Below are 23330 nucleotides of genomic sequence, written 5' to 3' on the forward strand. Positions count from 1 at the left end.
TCCAATTGATAGTAGATTATCCCGGTCATCGATATTGTTACAAAAGAAGAAGAACATATTCTTTGCATTGTGGATTTTCTGGACTTGAATTGGGCCATTGGATTTCCATTTTTGGTTGACCCAACCTTGTATTTGAGTTTCTGAGAAGACTCGGTAGTCCATGATTTTTCCGACCACCGAGAGATAATACTTGGCTGAGTCAGGAGGAGAGTCATGTTCAGTGCGGTGAATTACCATTCCCATTCTAGATAAAGAGGATTGGTTGTTGTATTCATCCATGGATATTTGTGTGGCAAAGAGGTAAAAGGAAAATAATTTAGGTGTTTTGGTTTTGTTTTTAGGCTCTCGTGTTTTTAGAGAGAATTCCTCGCTATATTATTATTGTCCCACAAACTTTTCTTAATATGGTGAGTTGGTGACCACTCATGTGTCATTGTTCTGTATGTAGTAATTTACAGTAAGTTCGCCCTTAGTAATTATCACATGAGGGCCATGATTAGTTTCATCAACTTTGCTATCTCTTCCCTTTCCTTAAAAGGGGAAAAAATAATTTCCATCCCGCATCGATCACTTGGTTTAACTAGTGCAAAATTAGACAACATAATCATACATCTCTGGTAGATGTCTAGAACTCTAGAACTCTAGTCTCTAGATGGGTTGTAAATGTTTCCTACTTGGCTTATTGACGGAGTACAATATGAATTCCGTAAAATGTGAGCTTTAGTTTTGAAAAGTCTGAATCATTGATGACGATCAAGTTTATCCTAAAGAAACGCTTTCATCTAAAAATGAAACTGGCATATAATCCACATGCAGCAACATATGAGAATAAAACACATGTAAATATTTAATTATTTTTTGTAATGTACATGCATTATACCACCAAGTCTTAATTTTTCCTGTTCATATTAAAAAAAACATAAAAATATACTTAATTTGTACATGAGTACATCCCCAGAAAATGACTTGATGGGTTATCCAATACGGAGTAGCAATTTATTATTTATATGACCTAAGAAGATGACCAAGTGTTTAACATTCTATACCATAATACTCTTCTCCAGATAGTCAATTACAACTTGTAGTCTGCTATGTCAACACTCAACGTTGGATTCCCGTGTAATTTTCATTACGTGTTCTTGTTATCCCATCGTCAACCAACTATGAGATAAGGGCCCATAAACTCTCAGTGTATCAGCATAAGTTAAGTTATGGCAAATTAATTATCTGGTGTGCGTAACAGTGTCAGTATTGCGCTTTTGTCATGTGATAGTTGCTTGATAATACTATATATGTTGGTTAGGTAGGGATAACACGTTCAACCTTAAGGCATGTTTGGATGGATTAGGGATAATAAAAATCAAACCACCTTAATAAAATTGCACTTCTATGAAAGCAACTTTGACATTCTACAGCCCTAGGCCGTAGTTTGTTGCAGAGACATCCTTCATTTAAACTGAAGCTTAAAAAGAAAATATAACTGTTCCAAGTATTTCAGATATTCAGCTACATTTTTTTTTATTTGTCAGCTCACATAGGATTACAGGAATCATCATGGTACAAATTGGACACAACTTGCTGCAACCCGTGCAACAAAAATTAACAAAAAAATACAAGAAAAATATCAAAATTACAACAAAGACATAGGCTTACAAGGAATATTTCTGGGCAGTTCAATCCTCAAATTCTTCATTATCTTCAGCTTCTGCCATTTCTTCATCGCTTACTACATCATCACCCTCCAAGATGTATCTTTCAAGTTCATCCATTTCTTCATAGTCATGGATGTAAAATCCATCTGCATGGTCCCATTGTCCCGTTCCTAGCTCCTCACCACGACCAGCAACATGTAGATAAGGCCTACTCCTAGCTAATGCATCCATCATATCCCTATTCACACTTCCAGTAACCCCCAACCATTTTAGCCTCGGAAAGTATGGCTTCTTCAGCCAACGGAATGAGAGTGCAGTTATGCGACCACAATTATAGAGATCCAGCAAACGCAGGCAGTTCCCGTGCCATCTTTCATCATCAACTTGCATTGAGGCCAATGCCATTACAGAAGTGTCACCAATCAGAGGACATTGTCTCATACGGAGTTCACAAATTGGAACTCGGCTTTTCGCCAACAGTAGAACTCCATTGTCACTAAGATTAGGGAGATTTGACAAGTCCAATTCTTGCAATACGGGTTTTGAAGTGCTGCTGAATAAGGCTGTGATACATTTATCTGTAAGTCTCTTGCAGCCTCTAACAGAGAGAGACACTAGTGAACTAGCTGCCCTTTCCCTCAGATGTGAGATTCCAGTATCACTTATATCAGATCCATCGACAAGTAATGACTTCAATTTAGGAAGACTGCTGATTGCTATCAGGGTGTCATCCCCTAGGCTTCTGCAATCTCTCAGGTCAAGCACAGTAAGATCCAGATTTGATGCCAAGTGTGTAATTGCTAGATTGGTCAACAGATTACACCATCTTAGACCAACATGTGTTAATGAAAGGGGAGTCGCTGAGATGTCGAGAAAAACCAGATCAGTGAGTTGGGTCCCGTGTGATATTTTAATCTTGTAAAGGTTAGTGCATGAATGGATAATGGCTCTGAAACCTGTATCTGTAACACGGCAAAACCCACCAAGAGATATACTTTCCATACTTGCACATAGATCAGCCATTAAGAGAATACCTAGATCATTGACCCGGCGAAAATAAGTTATGAGGAACTCTTGGCTACGTACCAGTGAAAGATGTTTCAACTTTCCATTTTGGTTGATCTTCTGTAGACCGTTGTTGGTGAGGTCAAAAGTCACCCTTGGTTCAATGATAGGTGCATCTCGAAGATCCAAATGAGTCAATGATGTGAGATTCTGGGATATTGTATTGATCATAGTATCAGTGATATAATCTACAGAAAGGCACAACTTCTGCAGATTTGGTAGTATAGGTGGCTGCTCTTGTTGCAGGAACTGACTAGGCCCAGGAGTTGGGCTGAGCAATTCTGTCACCATCACTGATGAGATATAACCGATTTCTAGAGAAGTTAATTTATCAGAAGCCAATGTCCATGCCCGGGCAAAATTATGCCGAAGAAATGTTGAGACATCAAACATCAGATTGAGTGTCTACAAAGAAAGAGAAAACAAATCAGACAGGAAAAACAAAGTCGATGGTCCATTCTAAATACTTAGGCACAGCTCAACGTAGATAATTGGCATGTATAATTCAGTCCACTAGAAATTCTACTCCTCTTCTTCCCATTTTCAGACAAATTATCTCCAAAAGCTTTATATCTCACGAAGTATGAAAACAACCTAATATAGGTCGAGGCCATTTCGTCTCTGAAAACCGGAATTCAAGCATAAGAGCCTTCATTATTGCTTATAGGTGAATAAGCCAACGATCATTATCTGTGGATTAGTTTTTTGTTCATATATAATTGACAGATTTTCCAGGTTAGGAACTAGTATAGAACCTTTTCTTTAAGAACAATTATACGAGTCAAACTTAAATTCTCCCTGGACACTTTTCACAATAGAAAGAAAGGAGCAGCTAGAACAGGCCAAACTTTGAGGGGGAAAACAAAGATAATCATCTTGAAACTGACAGCGCCAGGAACTTAAACTACATTATAACTCCTACAAAAACTGTATTGCCCTGAGAACAACAACAACAACAACAACAACAACAACAACAAAGCCTTACTCCAAAATGATTTGGGGTCGGCTAACATGAATAGTCATAGGAGATCGTCAATGTGACCAATCAAACAAGAAAGGAATGGGAAGTTAAAAGAATAAACAAGGAAAAGGGGGAAAGTGAAAGTAATGAAAGGAAAATAAGAGGTAAATATATATATATATATATATATATATATATATATATATATATATATATATATATTACAGAAAAAAAATATTATAAGGGACAATCAAAATATTGCCCTCCAAGAGAAACAAATAATTAAAGTTTCAAGAAGGATACAGCTTCAGAAAATTTGGTCGTCGGACCTGAAACTATACAGAATGCACCTCCTGCTCTCAGATTGCCCAATCTAAGCTTATACTCCCTCCGCCCCGGAATACTCGTACTGTTTTGACTTTTTGCACTATTCTCATAATTTACTTTGACCCTATTTTATAACTAGTATATGAAAACAAATGTTAGTATATAATATATTGTTGGCTTCATCTAAATATATACGGAGTATTTTTCAAAACATTAATATTTTATAAAATTTTATAATATGTAGTTAAAGATATTGGTGGTCAAAGTTGTGCATTGGCAAACGTGTACAGTAAAAAAAGTGCGAGTATTTCGAGACGGAGGGAGTAGACAAATTGTGAGCTTCCTAAGGTCCAGATGTTAACTCAAACACCAACTAGGCAAAATGACACAGACAATTGACTAGTCACTCTACATTTTCACCACTGACTAGACTACAAATGTATTTAACCATTAAGCACTTAGCTCTATCCATACAATATCATGGTCCTGGTACATACCATTCGGGCCTTCACCATAATAATACCCCAGCCAACCCCATGCCCTTCCACAATTAGTCATTCATAAAATACTCCCTCAGTCCCTATCACAAGACAAAATCCAGAATTTGCAAGGATATTAAGGAGAGTAAAAATGTAAAGACAAAAAATAGGTTGAGTGAAGGTAGCTTAAGTTTGAAAATATTTTAGTGTTTGTTAATTTACAAAAACAAAATATCACAAAATTCAAATAAAAGTAATGCCAGTATGAAAGACAAATAGTAATGAAAAAAGTTACAAGAATATGATTAATCAGGTAAAAGGCAAGTGTGGTCTTCACTCTTCAGTCTTCACGGTCGGAAGTTTGTGAATTATACTAATAACTGAACGGAGTAAGGGTTTCCCCTAGTCATGTCTCATCTTTTAACTCTGTATTATTCTGTAAACCTTAAGCAATCAAGACTACCCGAAATGAGATAAGCTCTGATCTAATTGTCATTTATAACTGTCATTGGGAATAATGTGATTCATGACATGACGCATTCAACGCTCTTAAGTTTTGATAACCATTGCCTGCTATAATATGAATGATCCCCCTGTAAGCAATCTTTTAAGGTCATTAGAAATTTACTTTAGCTGTTGAATCTTACTTCCAGTTCACTGCAACCTCTGAGTAACTCCTCCAGATCAGAAATATGAATTGCACGACCTCTTTTGTCGCCCACACACCCTAGGTAGAGAGACCTGAAGGGGAAAAGTCAAGAAAGAAGAGATGACTACATCACCTACCACAGCAGCTAAACGGAGAACATACTACCACATTTCACAACACTACAGAAATCACAGGCAATTTCCCCTTACACCTAGAAGCAACATAAAACTATCTGAGCTATCATTATATAAGCAGCAATTGCTAATTCCAGTTACAATAATACATACAGTTATATAATAAAGAACGAACAGAAGAAAGATCATACCTGATATCACGACATTGAGAACCAATCTCAGAGAGCAATTTACCACTAAAATCACCACAATTGTGAAGAAAAAGCTCGTGCAAAGAAGGACGAATGAGGTGAGAAATCGCAGAGTCATCAAGCCGACAACAATCAACTTTCAGGCTTGTGAGATACGGGTTTGGTGGAAGTAAGGGAGCCAACAAATCCATTGATGGTGCAACATCCTGAAACCCAACTATTCTGTTAACATGAAATACCCACTAACCTGATGAACAAAAATTCAACAGTTTGATTCACTATCTTGTCTAGTGCCTACATTCTTAAATGATGTTTCTCACCAACAAAATGAAATCACTAATCACCATCAAAGTAGGTTCCTTTTTATGCTTACAAAGAATGATACTCCGTATCAAGTAACTTAGTTGGTTAAAGTCTCGGGGTGTTACTCAAGATCCTCGGATTGAATCCCGTCTACATCACCGCCCTTTTATGGATTCCCATACTCAGAAAAATAAAGAATGTCACAAATCTCTCGCAAGGTTCTCAATTTCAATTCATCATTATTATATCAAATTAGACTACTTTCAGTAAAAAGAGAGCTCAAATAAAAGCAAATTTCATCAAATTAAACCATTTATACAGCTATTTCAAGCAAAGATCACAACTATTGCACATAATTGAATCAAATTCAACAAATTGATAGAAAATAATACCATAAAAAAGCTTTAAGAGATAAAAGAGATAGATTACAATGAGGTGAACAATAGGGAGGAAAGTGAGGATGTGAGAAGCGCAGGAATTGAAGGTGCGGCAAGTTGAAGCGACGGAACAGATTGACGCCATGTCTAACTTTGCTATTATCGTTGCAAGCAAAGCTGATGGCAGTTCATCCAACCCCATTATTTCTCCTTCTTCTCCTTCTCCTTTTTCCTTACTCTCCATCTCTCTATTTTGGGATCTAGAAAATGATGGAATTTGAAGATTTGATTGCAGTTTGTGTACAAGAATCAAGATTCAATTAAACGTGAATTGTTAATTTGCAACTTGCAGGGGAGGAAAAAAGAAAAGTAATGTACTGTGTTTCATTTTTTTCTATTGACGTGGTTGGATTTGGACATATGTTTTGGGTTTTGGGTTTCGTTACCAGAGACTAGATTTATATGCATACGATGTGTGCTTATAGTATTGTTTGAAAATGCATTTATAATAATATGCAGGTGTTTATATAAGTACGGTTAGAAAATAATATGTTTTGGTGCTACGGAAATGTATTAAAGAATAGTTCTTTCTAAATCCACCCCTGTATAATCTCGCACGCATCGCGTGCATAAAATACTAGTTATAATAGAAGGCGACAATCTTTCATCAATAATTCAACGCTATTAATCGGGAATGGAATATCCCTTTGAAGATCTTCAACTTTGTTGTCGATGTGGAAAATGATCGTTTGAAATTCAAGTTGGTCTTTTTTCAATAATGCTTTCAGAAGGTAAATTAGGTGGCGGATTTTATGCCTAATTAATAATTATGCTTTTAATAATGCTTCTATGCTCTATTGGTTTAACTCTTGTAATGATTTGTATACTATTCCATATTATGTTCTCTTCTAAACTCTCAATCGGTCTATATTAGGGACTAGCCAATTTTTACTTTTTTTATATAAAAGCATCCCGTTAAACCGATGGTATTAAATATTAATGTTTAATTTCGAACAAATTGAGATCACATATTCGTGTCTTGTATATTTCTTGTTTTATGGGCCGTAAAATTAATTCTCCGTAGACAACATTTCTTTATTGTATTGACTACTCAACCAAGTTTGGGTGGTAAGTCACAAATGAGGCCATCAACCGCGTTATTTGTTTGAATTTCCGTTGAATATTAATAACTTCATTTTGTTACAGTAGTAAATTGGGGGTGTTAGATTAAGTGCAAGCAAATTTTGTGTCATTGATTCTAGAAACAGTCCACGTGCATTTTCTGAAGCAACTACCATAAACTTAATTAGTTTTTGTCGGTTGATTATCGTTTATCCTACCAACTAATCTTGCAGATCCTTGTACTTAAAGTCGTTAACAAATCTTCCACACTTCATAGAGTGAGTTATGACATCAATATATATCATCAACAAAGTCTTAGTCCAGCAGTGGGACTGAATTTTTTTTGTACATTACAAATTTGAATTTAATTTTCATATATCTTTGCGAATTGTTGTAACTCATTATCATACTAAAAGTTGTGACTCATTGGGTCATTGGTACCCAAATATATCTCCTTTAAACGACAGACGGAGAACAAGTATAACATCCTTAAGTGAGTGATGAAACAATAACTTAATATTCACGTTCCAACTTAATTTGCAAGATATAATTGTTTTACCTTTCCCATAAATTTTCTATACGTAGGGGCGGAATTAGGGGGGATTGGCGGAGGACATGGCCTCCCCCGTGATATGCTTAAAAATTAAATATACATTACAAAAGCACATGTCTAATATAAATTAAGTGATTTTTTATCTTAAAAGTTAGAGGTCCTTGATGAGTTGATTGTACAAGGTTCAAATGTTATCCACCTTACTTTTATAATTGGTTGCCCTTTCCATAGGTGAACATCCTCACACAATTATCTTTCCTCCAATTCTACAATGAGATTAAAAATCATGAACTCATCTACAATGTAAAAGCAATCTTCCATACAATTCTCTAACAAGTCAACAATGCTACACATTTCTTGAATTTATTTGGTCATGCATGCATGCATATATAGTACTTATGCATCCGATATTAGCCAATTAGTCTTGCTTCTCCCAAACACAATAGTCTTTTCCAGCAGTAGCAACCTTGAAGTTTGAGGGAATAAGATTACCAACATCAAACCTTGGTCCAATCTTAACTATAACCTTCCCATCAATCATTGCTACATATACATCTGCATCCGAGGCCATTATAATCACATTACTTGTTTCAGTTATCGCGTTCCTTAACCTGATTGAAGTCAATTTACTGATTTCTTCCTTGAGTCCCCATTCAATGAAATGATCATAAAACTGCATAGCAAAATGTCAGGAAATCTCATCAGAGAAGGTTTAATCAGGATAAATTTATGAGCATCATATTTATTATGTCCGAGTACTTACTATGGATGGAATTCCAGGGTGTGTCAAAATATAAGCATAACCTTGCATGACTTTATCAGCAGGGAAAGGCCATAAGTTTTGGGTGGATCCAGTGTCATGATTATCAATGAAAGTAACTGCATTCTTCGGCATAATTTCTATTAATCCACTAGGTTTGCCGTTTGAGTCCTTCATTCTCCACCATTCCCCGTGCACAGCAGCTTGAAGAACACCTTTGGTAGTAAAATCAAATGCAGAAACAACACCACCACCTGCATTCTGTACCCATCCTGCAAGTTCATTTCTGGGTCCGTCTTGGTTGTAGTCTGGCTTACCATCAGGATCATAGTTTATTGAATCCCAAAGTTCCCCTACAGCAAAATCTGGCTTAGTCTTCTCCATGTAAATTTTGGTAATGCTAGGAGCATATCCCTTTACAAAATCAAACCTCCACCCATCAAAACCGACCTCAGTCTTAAGCCAGTTCATCCAATCTATCAACTCCTTTTGTACTCTTGGATTAAGATGATCAATATCAGGGGCTGCACCATAACCAGCCCCTGTGTCTAGATTACCACTCCCATCTGAAAATTGAGTGTCATCTCTACAAATAGCCCAAGGACCCCAATCCAGGCGATCATCAGGTGTTCCACCTTCAAAAATGCAGTATATTCCTCTTCCATCTTTTTTATCAGCACATCTATGATTTATGACTATGTCAGCAATACATTTGATTCCTCTTTGGTGGAAGGCGCTGATCAAGCTCTTTAAATCAGCCTCATTCCCATACCTTGATGCATCGAGGTCGTATAATCTTCCAGGAAAATATCCTAAAAATCAGTAAGAACGTAACTTTACACTAAAAACATTGACAATATCAATAAGTATTTTATTCTAGGAAAGTACATTAATAAAAACGAGTGGAAGGAACTTAAAATGCGTTCATATAACCACTGCATAAACATAAACAAAACAATTGTTCTATACCTTGAGGTGAAACAGAGTGAGATGGAGGCGGAAGCCAGACATGGGTTACCCCGGCTCTAGCTAAATCATCAATAGAGTTTTTCAGTGAGTTATACAGTCCACCTTGCTTATTGCATGATTCCCAATTAAAGCCCTGATCATATTATCAATCAATAACAAAAGTCAGCCATTTCAAGTTCAACCACAAAGAAACAATCCTGTCGCATAAATTTACTTAAAATCACCTAATCTAGGCCAAACCAACCCCCAATCTATAACCCTGAAGCAATGTATTACTTATAAACGTGTCATGCAAATTCGTTCAAGAAATGTTATACTCTAAAATTTTCATTCTTGTTCAAGAATGTGCTGTGTTCGTGTGTGTTATGAGTGAACTACGAGATTTTATCCACAAAACCAAAGATAATTGTGCATATGCAGCGTAAATATATAAAAAGATGTACTTGCCTGAAACAATAAGGTAGGAGCTACAAAATTAAAGAGAAGAGAGATCGAAAGATAGAGGCAGCAAAGAGTGACAAGATTTAAGATCTTCATCTTCACTAGGATTTTGAAAGCTCGACAATAAATCAGTAGAAGATAAGGTATAGAAGACAACCATAAGAAGTGAAGTATATAAAGAAAAATATGCATGGGAAACAAACGATACAAATAGCTCTATGATCAAGTGAACGTAGAATTTGTTGACATAAGCCGCATTTCTTGACGTTTTTGCTTGCAATAATATTGGAAAAAAGAACAGATAATTGGATGGTTCCTATCCTATTTGATTGTTGAAACAAATTAAGAATGTACAGATAATGTGGGAAAACAAATTGTTCACACTTCAGTTATATACTATGCAACAAACTAGTCTATTTCCATCCTATTGTCCATTTTTGTGAAACGATAAAGAATGCATGCGACCAACGAGAATTAGTTATATGGATTATGTTCATATTGGCAAGTTTGGAGTATTAGATTAGTTGGTAAAGTCTTACCTGAGATCGAATCCCGTCTACACCATTATTCTCTCAATACGAGAGATTCTGCCGGATGACATAGAAATGATTTTTGTTGAAGTTCATTTTAAAACCTGTAGTCTTGAAATCAGTCAAGACATGCTATCATCTGCTGATGAAATTGCGGCGAGGTAAAGTATTTTCTTTCATATAGACAGTGAGCAAAAGGTACTTCCATTTTGCAGAATATCCAATTAAACATATCCCCAATTCTTGATCAGGATCATCTAACACTATAAACATTCGGTTGTGCAGTAAATGTTGTTCCACTTCCATTTACGATCTCTACTTACAAATCATACCTCCTAATTTACAAAATAGATGAAAAATGAAAGGCAATTGCAGCATCAATAACTCTACTTAATTAAGGTTGAGCAGAAGCAAAACATATCTCACCCGCCAACACTAAATCCTCTGTCCGCAGCATAATCAACAAAGCTGTAAAGTGGGATAACCTTTTCGCCATAACTTTCAAAAGTGTCCAGCTCTTTCCTCGCTTGAGCTCGCAAATCCTCAGCTACTTCTTTAGCCTTGTCCAATCCATAAACGCTCACATAGCTTTTCCCTCTTCTTTTTATCTCTCCGTCACTCTTTGCTTTCTCTTTTAAAATATCATCCACCACTTGATACAGAATACCCACTGCTTTACCGTATCTTCTGAGCCGTTGTATTTCTTCTTCATTGGCACCGGCCAAGATTCCTCCACACACAGCTGAGCACTCTGCTAGCTCCCCGAACTTTTTTTCTTGGATGAAGTCCACAGCATTTTGCCCACCTTCAAGATCCAAAAATTCGCCTGCAACCATACCTGTTGATCCCACAGTCCGGGCTATCTCGGCAATGACCTTCAGAACTCGTGTCTCGGGGACTATTTCACGTGGGGTATGTGAAACAATGTGGCTGAACCCAAGAGGGAAAAGTGCATCTCCTGCAAGAATGGCCATGTCTTCCCCATAGACAACGTGGTTAGCTGCATGGCCTCGTCTTACTTGGTCATTGTCCATGCATGGAAGGTCATCATGGATTAGAGAAGCAGCATGAACCTATTTGCATATTACCAAATAGTATTTACTCAGCAAAACAGACTACAAAAATAGAGGAAATAGATTAAAAAACTAAAGTAATCACAAACTGTGGTATGTCTACTTCAAGTAGAAATGTACAAGAAAATCGTAGACTTGAAGTAAATGATCAGCATTTACGATGTTATAAATTATTAATTTTTTAAACCTATGCGGGGTAATTGTTAGTTATCAATTTTAAATAGATTGAATAAATATGATCAATCTTTACGAAAACATGGGTATCAGTATCAAACTATCACCCAATAGTGGGAACCATTACATACAAGCATACAGCAATAAAACAAGTAAACATTTAGACATCAGCATTGCTACGCTTGCCCATAGTTTCCTCTCTCCTTTCCTCCACCTCATTTTCTCTTTCGGCTTCGTCATTTTGACGGAAAACATTTACCGTTGTTTGTTTTGTTAAGGGTTGGTAAACATTTTCCTTTTGTAAGAAAGGAATCCTACAGTTTTCTCTCTTAACCCCTTCCATCCTTCTTTCTCTCCTCCCATCCATCCTTTCCTTTCCACTTGCATTTCTTTTTAAAAAAAGATTCTTGTAAAGAAACACAAAGGAAATCAATTTTTAAATTGTGTTTTCCCTTGAAAATTGTTTTACCGTTATTGAAAATGTTATCTGTTGAAACAAAAAGAACTTTCATCCACCTCATTTCCACTAACTTTATTTCCAACACTCAACTCATTTATTGATTTGACAATGTTAGGCTTGCCCAACATTTATATCTCCTATTCTGTTGGTTACCCCGCCATATTTCTCTCTCTTATCCAAATTCTTTTTATTTCAAATATCTACTTTTTACTAGTACCCTACAATATGCTTAATGCTTCTCATTCGAGGACCTGCCCTGAAACAGAGCATGCCCAAATTTGGGAAACACTCCTCGATGCAAGCCCTTCCCAGGTAGAGGAAGGATAAACTTTTGGGCCCCCTAGTTCCCTTGAATTGTTGGTGGCTCTTGGTGCTCTTATCCTCCTAGTTAATTTCCATTTCAAAACAGGTTTTCATTTTCCTTTATGCAGAAATCGGCAGGCCTCTACAGAACAAAAAGCATACTATATGAAGGTTTCCACCAAACAGCCTGATTCTATATTTATGTAATTCTAGCAATACTTACAGTAAGAGCGGAGTCTGTGGAAGTTAAGATGACTAGAGGTCGACAACGAGACTGCCAGACCCACATTTAAAAACACTAAATAAGATGTAAAGTAGATATACTGAAGACAGAAACAGAAAATCCATAAAATTTCTAAGTCTACTAGTAGTAATATTAGTATTACTAGTAATCGTGACTCATATAAATTACGTATGAAGTAATTGTTTCAGTTTTCGCTCGTGAGTCGTGACTAACTCATCGAAACAAATATTAAATTTCATGTAGCCAGAATCAGACTAAGTGGTGTGAGGAAGCTCAATATAGAAGCTCAAGCTCCCATCAACCTTCAGTTGGAGTTTGATTAAGACCATTGGGTATCTATCCTTGACGATTTCTATCTAGATCTACCTTGTGCCTGTTCTTTGGCCTGGGCGCTCAGTGCACTCTACCACAGGGTATCACTAGGTTTAAAGGACTGGCGTAAAATAGAGCCAAAATTGCTCAACTGCAGTATAGAACAAGACGCCACGAAAGTAACAAAGAACCTTTACTTCTCTGCATATCCACATTCTTCCATGAACATAAATGTCCTATACTCCTATGGATAATTTGTGGCCACTGTCTAAACTCAGATGATAAGAAAGTCTTTTGTATGAGTAGGAGGACAATACTTTCAATTCAGAAGTCCAAACTCTAAGTCACAGTTCTAGCCATTTTCCCAACTCCAGCCTAAATTTGAGCTCGTAGTTATACTTCCCATTACACATATATATACCACCATTTTTTACTGATCCTACTCCATTGAAGTAGACAACACATATTATCAACAAGGTATAAAAAGTAACTGACATCAAAAGTAGACTTGATATGGATAAATTCTTCTGATTATCCAGACATACAAACTACTCAAAGGACCTATATCACAATTGTTAATGCTCCGAAATCCTCTCTGTTAATACTAGGGTATTCCTACTAAGCCCAGCCCCTTCAATCCAATGGCTGACATCAGAAGTGAGCCTCCAGCTCCTTAAAATCTTAGTTAGAACTTACAAAGAAGGAAATAATCATATTTCTGGAAGATAGGAGTAATACATAGCCTTAGGTTATCAACATGTGATGCAACAACTGACCTACGCCTCTCAGAAATGCCGAAAAGATAGAAAATAAAATTGCTATGTAGTATTCCGTATCAGTCTAGAGTCTTTAGACTCCCACAAAACATCCTCCAATGAAAACTGAAACAACCTTAGCCAATATTTCAAACCATACACCTACTACAAAACCACTAACTTGGCTAGTAGAGTGTTAATGGGTGCCGGTGGTACCTCGGACCACATTTCGTCTAAAACATTGCCCTTCAGTACTCTCCATAGACCGGAAAAGAACAGAAACCTCATTTCACACTTCCAGTAACACCCAAATTCAAATAGAAAACTGGACCAAAACCTTAAAGATTGTGAGACATTAATATGAATCACTCTCTCAATGCATTAAATCCCCTCGTCGCATAGTCAACTAACAAAAACTTTACCATAGTTTATCATAGACCTGGTTATTGGACAGGGTAGTCCAATGGATATAGGGTTAGGGTCAAGTTAATAGGGCTTTTATTGGGCAGGGCTCTTATTGGACAGGGCCTTTATTGGACAGGGTCTTTATAGGGTCAAACTTATACTACAATTATTTTGAAAATTAAAATAGTAATGATACAAAAAATTACGTGTATATCTTCGTATTTACTTGTACTTGCACATGGCTATTTTGTTTTTCATTTTTCATTGCTCGTTTATTGACCCGCCCACTAATGACCCGCTATTGACCTGCGACCCGCTTTTGACCCGCCCATTATCGACCCGCTAAAAATGACCCTTTCAATACCCAACCCTCTTTTGACCCGCACCGACCCTGACCCGCTATAAACTTTATCAGTATTGTGGCATATTGAGAAATCCAAGCATAAATCAGTATTATTTTAAGAAAGGTGACAACTTTTATAACAAAATAGTATAAGGGACAATCAGTCTATCATCTCTGACTAACACTAAACCCACAAAAACCATGAAATTAGTCCAACAGTTTGGAGACACTACAACAATCATGTAATCAAACATGAATGGAAACTTTAACCACAAAAAAAATAAAAACTCAATTGGGCATATATTGTTGTACTACTAGTTACAACTCAACAATTCCAACAAAAATGGACCATTATAAATAAATAAATCAATCAAAATTACAAAGAAATAAGGGTTACCATTTCCAGGGCACAGGCAGTAGGGAAGGCGGCAGTGCGGTGACCGCCGAAAAGCTCACAAGCGGTGATGCACATGACGGGTGGGGCCCGTTTAGCGGCTTTATCAAGGGCGGTGTATCGCATAGCCTCGTAGATTTTTTCAGGGTAAGAAATCGGGATAGATTCATCAAGCTTCTGATTGATCTCTTCAATCAGGGTCGTCCAGTAAGTGCGGAGGTCGAATTGAGAGGTGGATGATGAGATGGTTGGCATGGCGGGTGATGATGGCACGGAGCACTTGATTTGTACACTAAGGAGGCGGTGGGGTGGAGGTGAGTGGCGGAGGTTAGGGAGGTTGAGGGTGCGGAACGACGACGTTAAGGAAAACAAGGCCATTTTGTGGGATAGATGAATGAAATATATTTTTTTAATATACGGAAGTATTGCAATTTGTAAATCAGTGAGATTTTTTTTTTTTTTTTGAGGGAATAATCAGTGAGACTTGAGAAGAGTTAGAAATGGGAAAAGGTGGGAATTTTGTAATAAAAAGGAAGGCGTTCAAACGATAAGATTACAAGAGCAATAACGATGAGAAGGAGGATACATCGCTGGGGGATAGCTGGTGTTTTTGCCTTTATCCAGCCTTTTTGACAAGAAAACATAAATCTAACAGCGCGTCTCCTGTGAGAGACACCATCAACTTGATGGTGTGACGAGCGCGAAACCAATGGCGTACCGATGGTGGGAATTGGGGAAAGTCGGGCCTAAAACTATTAAAAAAAAGTAACAGATATAAACTATATAAGTAACATACCTAAACAAAAAAGTACCTCCTCTAAAATTATATAAAAAAAAGTAACATGTCTAAACTATAGAAGTAACATACCTAAACTAAAAATGTACCTCCCCTAAAACTATTCTGTATTAAAAAAGTAACATGTCTAAACTATAGAAGTAACATACCTAAACTAAAAAAGTACCTCATCTAAAATTATAAAAAAAAAGTAACATATCTAAACTATAGAAGTAATACATAAACTAAAAAGGTACCTCTCCTAAAACTAATCCGTATAAAAAAAAAGTGACATGTCTAAACTATAGAAGTAACATACCTAAACTAAAAAGGTACCTCCCCTAAAACTATTCCGTATAAAAAAAAGTAACATGTCTAAACTATAGAAGTAACATACCTAAACTAAAAAAAATACCTCATCTAAAATTATTAAAAAAAAGTAACATGTCTAAACTATAGAAGTAACATACCTAAACTAAGAAGGTATCTCCCCTAAAGCTACTCCGTATAAAAAAAGTACGGAGTAACATGTATAAACTATAGAAATAACATACCTAAACTAAAAAAAAGTACTTCCTCTAAAATTAAAAAAAAAAAAAAAAGTAACATGTCTAAACTATAGAAGTAACATACATAAACTAAGAAGGTATCTTCCCTAAAACTACTACGTATAAAAAAAGTAACATGTATAAGCTATAGAAGTAACATACCTAAACTAAAAAAAGTACCTCCTCTAACATTATATAAAAAAAAAAGTAACATGTCTAAACTATAGAAGTAACATACCTAAATTCGCAAGTGTGAATTGGTATCACCATCAATTAATGGTGAGGACAGTCTCATATAAGAATTTGGGTAAATCTAATCTAACCCTATAATAAAAATGTCAGTTTTAACTAGCATGCTCCAAAAGCCTAATCCTTAACTCTTATGCACTCCCGTCAAACATCTCTGCCCTCTCTTTTCACCGGAACAAAACACCTAATTCAAAATTTGAAAAAAAAAAACTAACTTCTGGATATCTATATTAAAATTAATCTAACCCTATAATAAAAATGTCAGTTTTAACTAGCATGCTCCAAAAGCCTAATCCTTAACTCTTATGCACTCCCGCCAAACATCTCTGCCATCTCTTTCCACCAGAACAAAACACCTAATTCAAAATTTGAAAAAAAACTAACTTCTGGATATCTATATTAAAATTAATCTTCAAAATTGTTACACTTCATCTTTATCACTTTTTTCCTATGAATGGATACCCGCAAAATTTGCAAGCCAATTATACTTTTAATCAACCCCCAAAGCCGAATGGTAAATCCATCAACTTGCTCTTCACACTGTCATTTGGGGATTTCAATTTTGATTCAATTTTTTTTTTGGACATATGCTTAAAGAAATAAAGAGCAAATTAAAAACAAACTAAGCAAAATTGGTAAAAGACAAAAGTGAAGTAGAAGCTGCAGTTGCCAGATCATGAGCCCGCTGAACTTGCTGACGATCCACCTTGTTGACGCAGCACCAACCAAAGGTCTTCCCTATTTTCTTAATATCTGCAATCGTCCACAAGACCTGCACATCTGACAAATCATCACCTCTTAAAAGTTCAACACTAATCGTTGCGAGTCTGTTAAGATTGTAACTCTTGTTATCGAGGAGTAAGACGCCCAAATCAAACCTAGAAGACAAGCCTTAGCCTCTACTTGCAAAGCGGAATGAGAAGATTCTGGCCGCGCTCCACCTAAAATACTCCCACTCTGCTGACCTTCTAGTACCCAACCCATTCCTGCATTTCCAGTGCCCTTATGCCACGAACCATCAATCGAAATTATAGCTGGAACTCCCTGAAATTCAGTTCCCGAGATGATGGCCCTAAAAAAACCCGGTGGAAAAGTTAAAGTATCATCCGGAGGATGAAGAAACACTAGATAAGGTTGGACGTGGTGCTGAAGAATCCCCAGATTAGTCAACCCCCTATTGATGATAACATGAACAGTCGTTACCTCCGTAATCTCTCCTCTAAACACACGGTTATTCTTAGATAACCATAACCCCCATAGAGTACTAATAAAGTACATTATTCTTAAACTTTTTTTCCCATCCTGGCGTCGAAATTGCCGGATATAAAACAAAAACCATTCTGAGAAAGACATGGTTTCGTTGAATTCTGAGTGGATAGCTAGAGATCCACCCCTCCAAATCCGTCAAGCGAGGCTACAAAACCTAAAAATGTGTTGTATGTCTTCCTCCCCACACCCACAAAAATCACAGAGAGTAGAAATTTGGATACCTTTCCTCTCAAGATTGACCTTAGTTGCTAGACTATTTTGCAACAGTTTCCACAAAAATAATTTCCACTTAGGAAGGATACCAAGCGACCACAACAACTTATAATCGTCGTTTTGTGGAACATTAAAGGTCTCTGAAACTTCCTCAGCTATCAACGTAGCATAAGCTGTTTTGACTGAAAGGTTACCCGACTTGTGCTTATTCCAGTAAAGGAAATCTTCAGAATCTGAGGCTGGAAGTTTAAGGCCAAATATTTTGCGAGCATCATCAAAATTCAAAAGCTACATGAATCCTCTCATGGTTCCAACCCGCACCCAAAGGTTGAATGAAATGATGAACTTTCCAATCTTTCGCTTGTTGTAATGTAACATTCGACCTATAAACGGGAGTGTCACCCTGAACCCAATTATTACCTCCTGCCAAAACCTTATTTCCATTACCAATTTTCCAACTACAACTTCTAAGTACATTATTGAAAGCTCTTCCCATTCCACGCATACCCCAAGAAAGAGTACGACCTGCCAATAAAGCTGGAATTCTTGTTTTTAACGGCTTCTTGAATTTATAGTCAACCGTAGCAGCTAGCATAGAATGGGAATTAGAACTTAAACGCCAGACATGCTTCATGAGTAAAGCATTATTTAAGCACGACGTATTTCGAATACCCAGGCCACCTAGACCTTTAGGAAGTTGAAGAACATTCCTGTTAACCCAATGTATTCCTTTACTTGACTTACCGGCCCAAAAAAAGAGTTATGATTGAATCCAGCTTGGCCGTTATAGAAAGAGGCACTTCCATACAATGAAACACATGAGAAACCATTGCAATAAGAACATAATTGATAAGGATCAACTTTTGAGGTTGCGATAGGAGAACAAAATTCCAAGCCATAACCTTATCTGCTACCTTGTCGACTAAGAATTGAAAATTGGTATGCTTTTTCCCAACCAAATCCACTGGCACTCCAAGATGCGTTCCAAAATTCAGAACCAATTGCATCTGGAAAATACTTTTGAACTCTTGTTGCTCAGTTGCAGGGGTATTAGGACTTACCTTAAAATGAGATTTTTGTAAGTTGATATGTTGTCCTGATATCCCACAAAACCTATGGAGAACCTTCACTAACTAGGAGCAACTATCCCTTGTAGCAGTAAAAAAGAGAAGGGCGTCATCAACAAAGAAAATATGGGTCATCTGGGTACCACCCCTTGTAAGTCGAATTCTATGAAAAAACCGAAGATCATTTCCCAACTGAAGCATTCGAGAAAGAATATCCATGCAGAACAAGAAAAAAATACGGGGATAGAGGGTCCCCTTGGCGAATACCACACGTTGGCCTGAATTGATCGGATGTACACCCATTCACTAGAACTTTGTAGGACACTGTTGAAATACACTGGTGAATTAATTGAATCCAATGTTGTGGAAACCCATAAGCTCTAAGAACCTAAAGAAGAAAATTCCAATGAACTCGATCATAAGCCTTGCTCATATCAGTTTTGAGAGCTCCTAAGAAACTTTTACCCCGTCGCCGCGTATTAACCTTCTCTATAAGCTCATGGCTTAACAAAATATTATCCATCATGAATCTACCCGAAATAAAGGCATACTGGGAAGGAGAAATAATACTTGGAAGAACAACTTTCATTCGTGCAACAAGACACTTCGAAGCGCACTTATATACAGTATTACACAGGCTGATAGGTCTCTGGCATTTCACGCTTTGGAATCATAACCAAAAGAGAATGGTTCCATTCTTTAAGAAGATACCTTGTAGTTAAGAAGCTTCGTACTGCATCACAAACTGAAGGCTCAACCCTAACCCAATGTTTCTTAAAAAACCCAGCGGTAAACCCATCTGGTCCTGGGGATTTGGAGTCATCCATTGCAAACATCGCAGTCCTGATATCCCTGTCTGAGAAAGGTCTACTAAGCATAGAAACATGAGTAGAGGAAACCTGTGGAAACTCCATTTCACGCAAAACTAGTTCTACCTCTTCGTTAGCAGGTAAAGCAAGATCACACCTGAAAACTTGCTTAAGAGAGTCAACGATAAAACCCTGAACATGTTGTTGCCCCTCAACCCAGTTACCATTGTGGTCCTTAAGCTTTAAAATTTCATTCTTTTTCTGCCTGAACTTGACCCTTGAATAAAGCAATGATGTGGGAAAATCACCTTCTGCCACCCATCGCTCCTTCATCCTTTGCCTCCAAAAATCAACTTTTATCGACACCTGAAAAAAGGCCTCATCCACTTTGTCAATATATTGTTCCCCTTGGCTTAGAGTTTGCACTTTCGAACCCACCGATGAAAGCGTGTCGCTCATGTCTTTCCAATTGACACCCCACAATTTCTTATTCCTTAGCCACCAAGACCGAATTTTTAAACGAAGGGAAACTAGTCTTCTAGAGAGAAAAAACATCGAAGATCCTAGCATTTTATCCCTCCAGACTACATCAACCAAGTGGCAAATTTCAGCAAATTAAAGACACCAATTTTCAATTTGATAAGGCCTTGATTTCTTAAACTCTACAACATCATTGTCAAAGATAATTGCCGCATGATCTGACGCAATGAAAGGTTGGTTGAGAATTTTGCTATCAGGAAATGCTAAAAACCAATCATTAGTCATATAACCTCGATCTAAACTTTACATATAGGAATTAAGATTTGTTTGTTAATGGATTTATCAATTGCTATGTTTTCACGATTATCATATTTTTGCTAAACTAATGTTGTTTGAGACATTGAAAGTTGGTTTACTGTAATGGAGTAGGATGGAATGACTTAGTCGTTGCGGGCTTGCGGCCGATTCCTTGAAGCAGGTTCTCCAATCTGTTTTCTAATTATATTTATTGTACTTAATGTTTGATTTTTTTTGGATTTGGATATGAATCCTCAGAAGGAGTCTTCAAATGAGCCAACAACAAGAATAATCAAGTAAGAAGTGATTTTTAATGTTTTTATGTTACTCCTTTTTTTCCCTCCTTTACTACAGAGTTTTAAATTCTATTATATGAATTATTATTTTTATTTAGTTTGTTAAATTTGTTAAATCAAAGTTCTTAATCTTAATCCATTGTTATATATATATATATATATATATATATATATATATATATATATATATACATATATATATATATATATATATATATATATATATATACTATGTATGTGCGACTTTGTACTATTACTTTTTTAAAATTTACTCCATGATAAATTGAATATCCGTTAGTTTTCTAATTGAATATCCGTTAGTTTTCTATGTCATTTCCCCTAAAATATTACTAGGACACTTCGTGCCTCTTGCACGATGCTCATATGAAACCGACATGTAGCTAATTTTGAGAGGATTATCATGAAGTGTTTAGATTCAACTTCAAAATCGAAGCATTTGGAATGCTGCTATCCAATGATTATAAAGAATATCAATTATCTTGGTACTCTATTTTTAGTTTTTTACCACAAATGAGATTATTTGATCTTTGATCAATTGATCAACCGTGTAATGTTTTATCACATGATGGAGTATGCTATCTACATACGAATTACTACTTACGTCAAATGAGACCGTTACTGTTATATTTATGGTGTTTGAGTAATGATATTGGAAGTTAGTGTGTACAGTGTTGGAGCGGTTGACAAAGAAATAATTAGGTAGTTAGACGAAACGTATTTCTAGGGACTAATATTTTTTTGCTAGCTTGGTATGTTATAGAGATATTTTGATCGCTGGATTTTACCCCTTCATATATTAAATAAAATTACAGAAATTCAGTTTTTAAAAACTCAAAAACTCTTTTTTTATTCTCTTCTTTTGAAATATTTTACCCCCACATATAATTGCAATATTCACAATACGATACGTATGGATTTGGATGGGATAGAAAAAACCACATCGGATTGGAGGTGTGAACGGCTTTAAGTTAGCCGAAAAGAATACAAGATGAATTTTAGTAATCATATATGTTTCTAACTAGCAGTCTAGCTCTAGCACCACGTCCTTCCAAAAAAGAAAGCAATTTCCTTTATCCAATTTCAATTTTATGAACAATACGATGTACTTACACGTGTGTGTTAGCTCTTTTTTCTTCTTCTGGTTTTTTGATCATCATTGTACATTCCGCAAACTTTACATATTTTTATCATGCCTAAAGCATATTTCTCAAAGTTTTGTTTGTGTTTTTACTGTTACTTTTATTACTTCTGTTAGTTGCTCGATCACATATTCAGTAATTTAATTGGATGCAAATTTTACAGGTATTTGAAATCGGACGGAGTACGCATATGAACTTTATAATTTGTTTGTTCTGGTAAAAAGCTGTGTATTTTGTCCCTTAATTACTGAAATATATTTTTAGTTTCTACATTATTGAGGTCTCATACATTAGCACAGGAACACGCTAGGAGTGTATATATGGTTTTAATATGAGTATGTGGTTTTATGAGCTTTTATTTGTAATTATTATCATTTTAAAATTGACTACTATATACTTCCTCCGTTCATTTTTACTCGTAACGTTGGTCACTTTTACGCATGTCAATGTACAACTTTGATCATTGTTATCTTTAATTCTTTTTAAGCAAAAAATATAAAAGTTGTTCCGGTGTTGTAAAGATGGAAACAATGGGCTTCGAATGAAGGCCCTTTTGTATGTGTTGAAGATCTTGCTTGTTTGAATGAGTGGAATCCGAATTCACCTGCACAAGAGCAAAGTCACTAGCCTCGGGGGTGTTTCCGAGGAAAGCCCCTCCGATGCCTAAGTAAGAATGATGCTCGGATTCTAGAGAGAAGTTCTCTAGAAGAGTAGTCTTAAGGCGGTAAATTGGACGTACCTTGAGGTGTGAGCCTTGGCGGCCTATTTATAGTGTTTGCATAATAAATGCCCATAGGTCATTTATTGCTATTGGGCCTTGGGCCTTGATGGATGGCTGACTAGCCATTGGTGGGTTTGATGCTGTTTGTTTAGAGCCATTGGGCTTTGGACTTAGTGGCCCAATTGAGAATCAATTGGGAGCCCAAACAACATGCCCCCCAGACCCGGTCCATTTAGAATTAAATGGGTGGGTTTCCAGCTGTCAGAAGTCCGAAAGTTCCCTCTCTTTTTCTGAAAAGGGATGATTTGCATTGATGACAAGTGTTGGGAGTTGTATTGTGCCGTGGAGATCGTGGGTTGAGGAAGTTGATGCGCCCCTTTTCTTTTCTATAAATACGGGGTGCATTGCTCTTTTCGAACTTTTTACTCCTTCTTTCAGACCCTTTCTCTCTCTAAATTCAGGCGATCGCA

At 36.5% G+C, this 23330-nt stretch overlaps 3 protein-coding genes across 6 annotated transcripts; all 3 read right to left on the bottom strand.

Annotated features, from left to right (window-relative positions):
- Positions 1 to 1463: 1463 nt before the first annotated feature.
- On the bottom strand, positions 1464 to 6556 carry LOC110789317 (F-box/LRR-repeat protein 10). Of its 4 annotated transcripts, XM_021993970.2 has the most exons (4): positions 6191 to 6556; positions 5459 to 5664; positions 5132 to 5225; positions 1464 to 3122 (listed from the first exon to the last, which is right to left on the bottom strand). In XM_021993970.2, the coding sequence occupies exons 1-4, from the start codon at positions 6380 to 6382 to the stop codon at positions 1674 to 1676; spliced, it is 1941 nt and encodes a 646-aa protein (XP_021849662.2). In that variant the 5' UTR covers positions 6383 to 6556; the 3' UTR covers positions 1464 to 1673. The 4 variants fall into 4 exon arrangements, with proteins under 4 accessions (XP_021849662.2, XP_021849664.2, XP_056699007.1 ...); XM_021993972.2 differs by lacking the exons at positions 5132 to 5225; positions 6191 to 6556 and having other exon boundaries at positions 5459 to 5599; XM_056843029.1 differs by lacking the exons at positions 5459 to 5664; positions 6191 to 6556 and having other exon boundaries at positions 5113 to 5134.
- Positions 6557 to 8090: 1534 nt separating this feature from the next.
- On the bottom strand, positions 8091 to 10507 carry LOC110789316 (alpha-amylase). The gene is made up of 4 exons (XM_021993969.2): positions 9990 to 10507; positions 9543 to 9675; positions 8577 to 9385; positions 8091 to 8486 (listed from the first exon to the last, which is right to left on the bottom strand). Exons 1-4 carry the CDS (start codon positions 10173 to 10175, stop codon positions 8232 to 8234), a joined length of 1383 nt encoding a protein of 460 aa, XP_021849661.2. The 5' UTR covers positions 10176 to 10507; the 3' UTR covers positions 8091 to 8231.
- Positions 10508 to 10701: 194 nt separating this feature from the next.
- On the bottom strand, positions 10702 to 15623 carry LOC110789315 (heterodimeric geranylgeranyl pyrophosphate synthase small subunit, chloroplastic). The gene is made up of 2 exons (XM_021993968.2): positions 14980 to 15623; positions 10702 to 11586 (listed from the first exon to the last, which is right to left on the bottom strand). The coding sequence occupies exons 1-2, from the start codon at positions 15352 to 15354 to the stop codon at positions 10936 to 10938; spliced, it is 1026 nt and encodes a 341-aa protein (XP_021849660.1). The 5' UTR covers positions 15355 to 15623; the 3' UTR covers positions 10702 to 10935.
- Between the last annotated feature and the right edge of the window lie 7707 nt (positions 15624 to 23330).

Source organism: Spinacia oleracea, chromosome 4 (genome assembly GCF_020520425.1).
Source record: "Spinacia oleracea cultivar Varoflay chromosome 4, BTI_SOV_V1, whole genome shotgun sequence".
Lineage (NCBI taxonomy): Eukaryota > Viridiplantae > Streptophyta > Magnoliopsida > Caryophyllales > Amaranthaceae > Spinacia > Spinacia oleracea.

What these genes read in the sequence shown, in the direction of transcription:
- LOC110789317 (XM_021993970.2), bottom strand. Translation starts at nt 6,382, where the DNA reads ATGGAGAGTAAGGAAAAAGGAGAAGGAGAAGAAGGAGAAATAATGGGG. An exon ending in TCTCAATGTCGTGATATCAG is followed by an intron (nt 5,226 to 5,458) that starts GTATGATCTTTC and finishes TTTCCCCTTCAG; the next exon opens with GTCTCTCTACCTAGGGTGTG. An exon ending in GAGGTTGCAGTGAACTGGAA is followed by an intron (nt 3,123 to 5,131) that starts GTAAGATTCAAC and finishes CTTTCTTTGTAG; the next exon opens with ACACTCAATCTGATGTTTGA.
- LOC110789316 (XM_021993969.2), bottom strand. Translation starts at nt 10,175, where the DNA reads ATGCATATTTTTCTTTATATACTTCACTTCTTATGGTTGTCTTCTATA. An exon ending in CTCCTACCTTATTGTTTCAG is followed by an intron (nt 9,676 to 9,989) that starts GCAAGTACATCT and finishes TAATATGATCAG; the next exon opens with GGCTTTAATTGGGAATCATG. An exon ending in TCACTCTGTTTCACCTCAAG is followed by an intron (nt 9,386 to 9,542) that starts GTATAGAACAAT and finishes ACTGATTTTTAG; the next exon opens with GATATTTTCCTGGAAGATTA.
- LOC110789315 (XM_021993968.2), bottom strand. Translation starts at nt 15,354, where the DNA reads ATGGCCTTGTTTTCCTTAACGTCGTCGTTCCGCACCCTCAACCTCCCT. An exon ending in CTGCCTGTGCCCTGGAAATG is followed by an intron (nt 11,587 to 14,979) that starts GTAACCCTTATT and finishes ATATGCAAATAG; the next exon opens with GTTCATGCTGCTTCTCTAAT.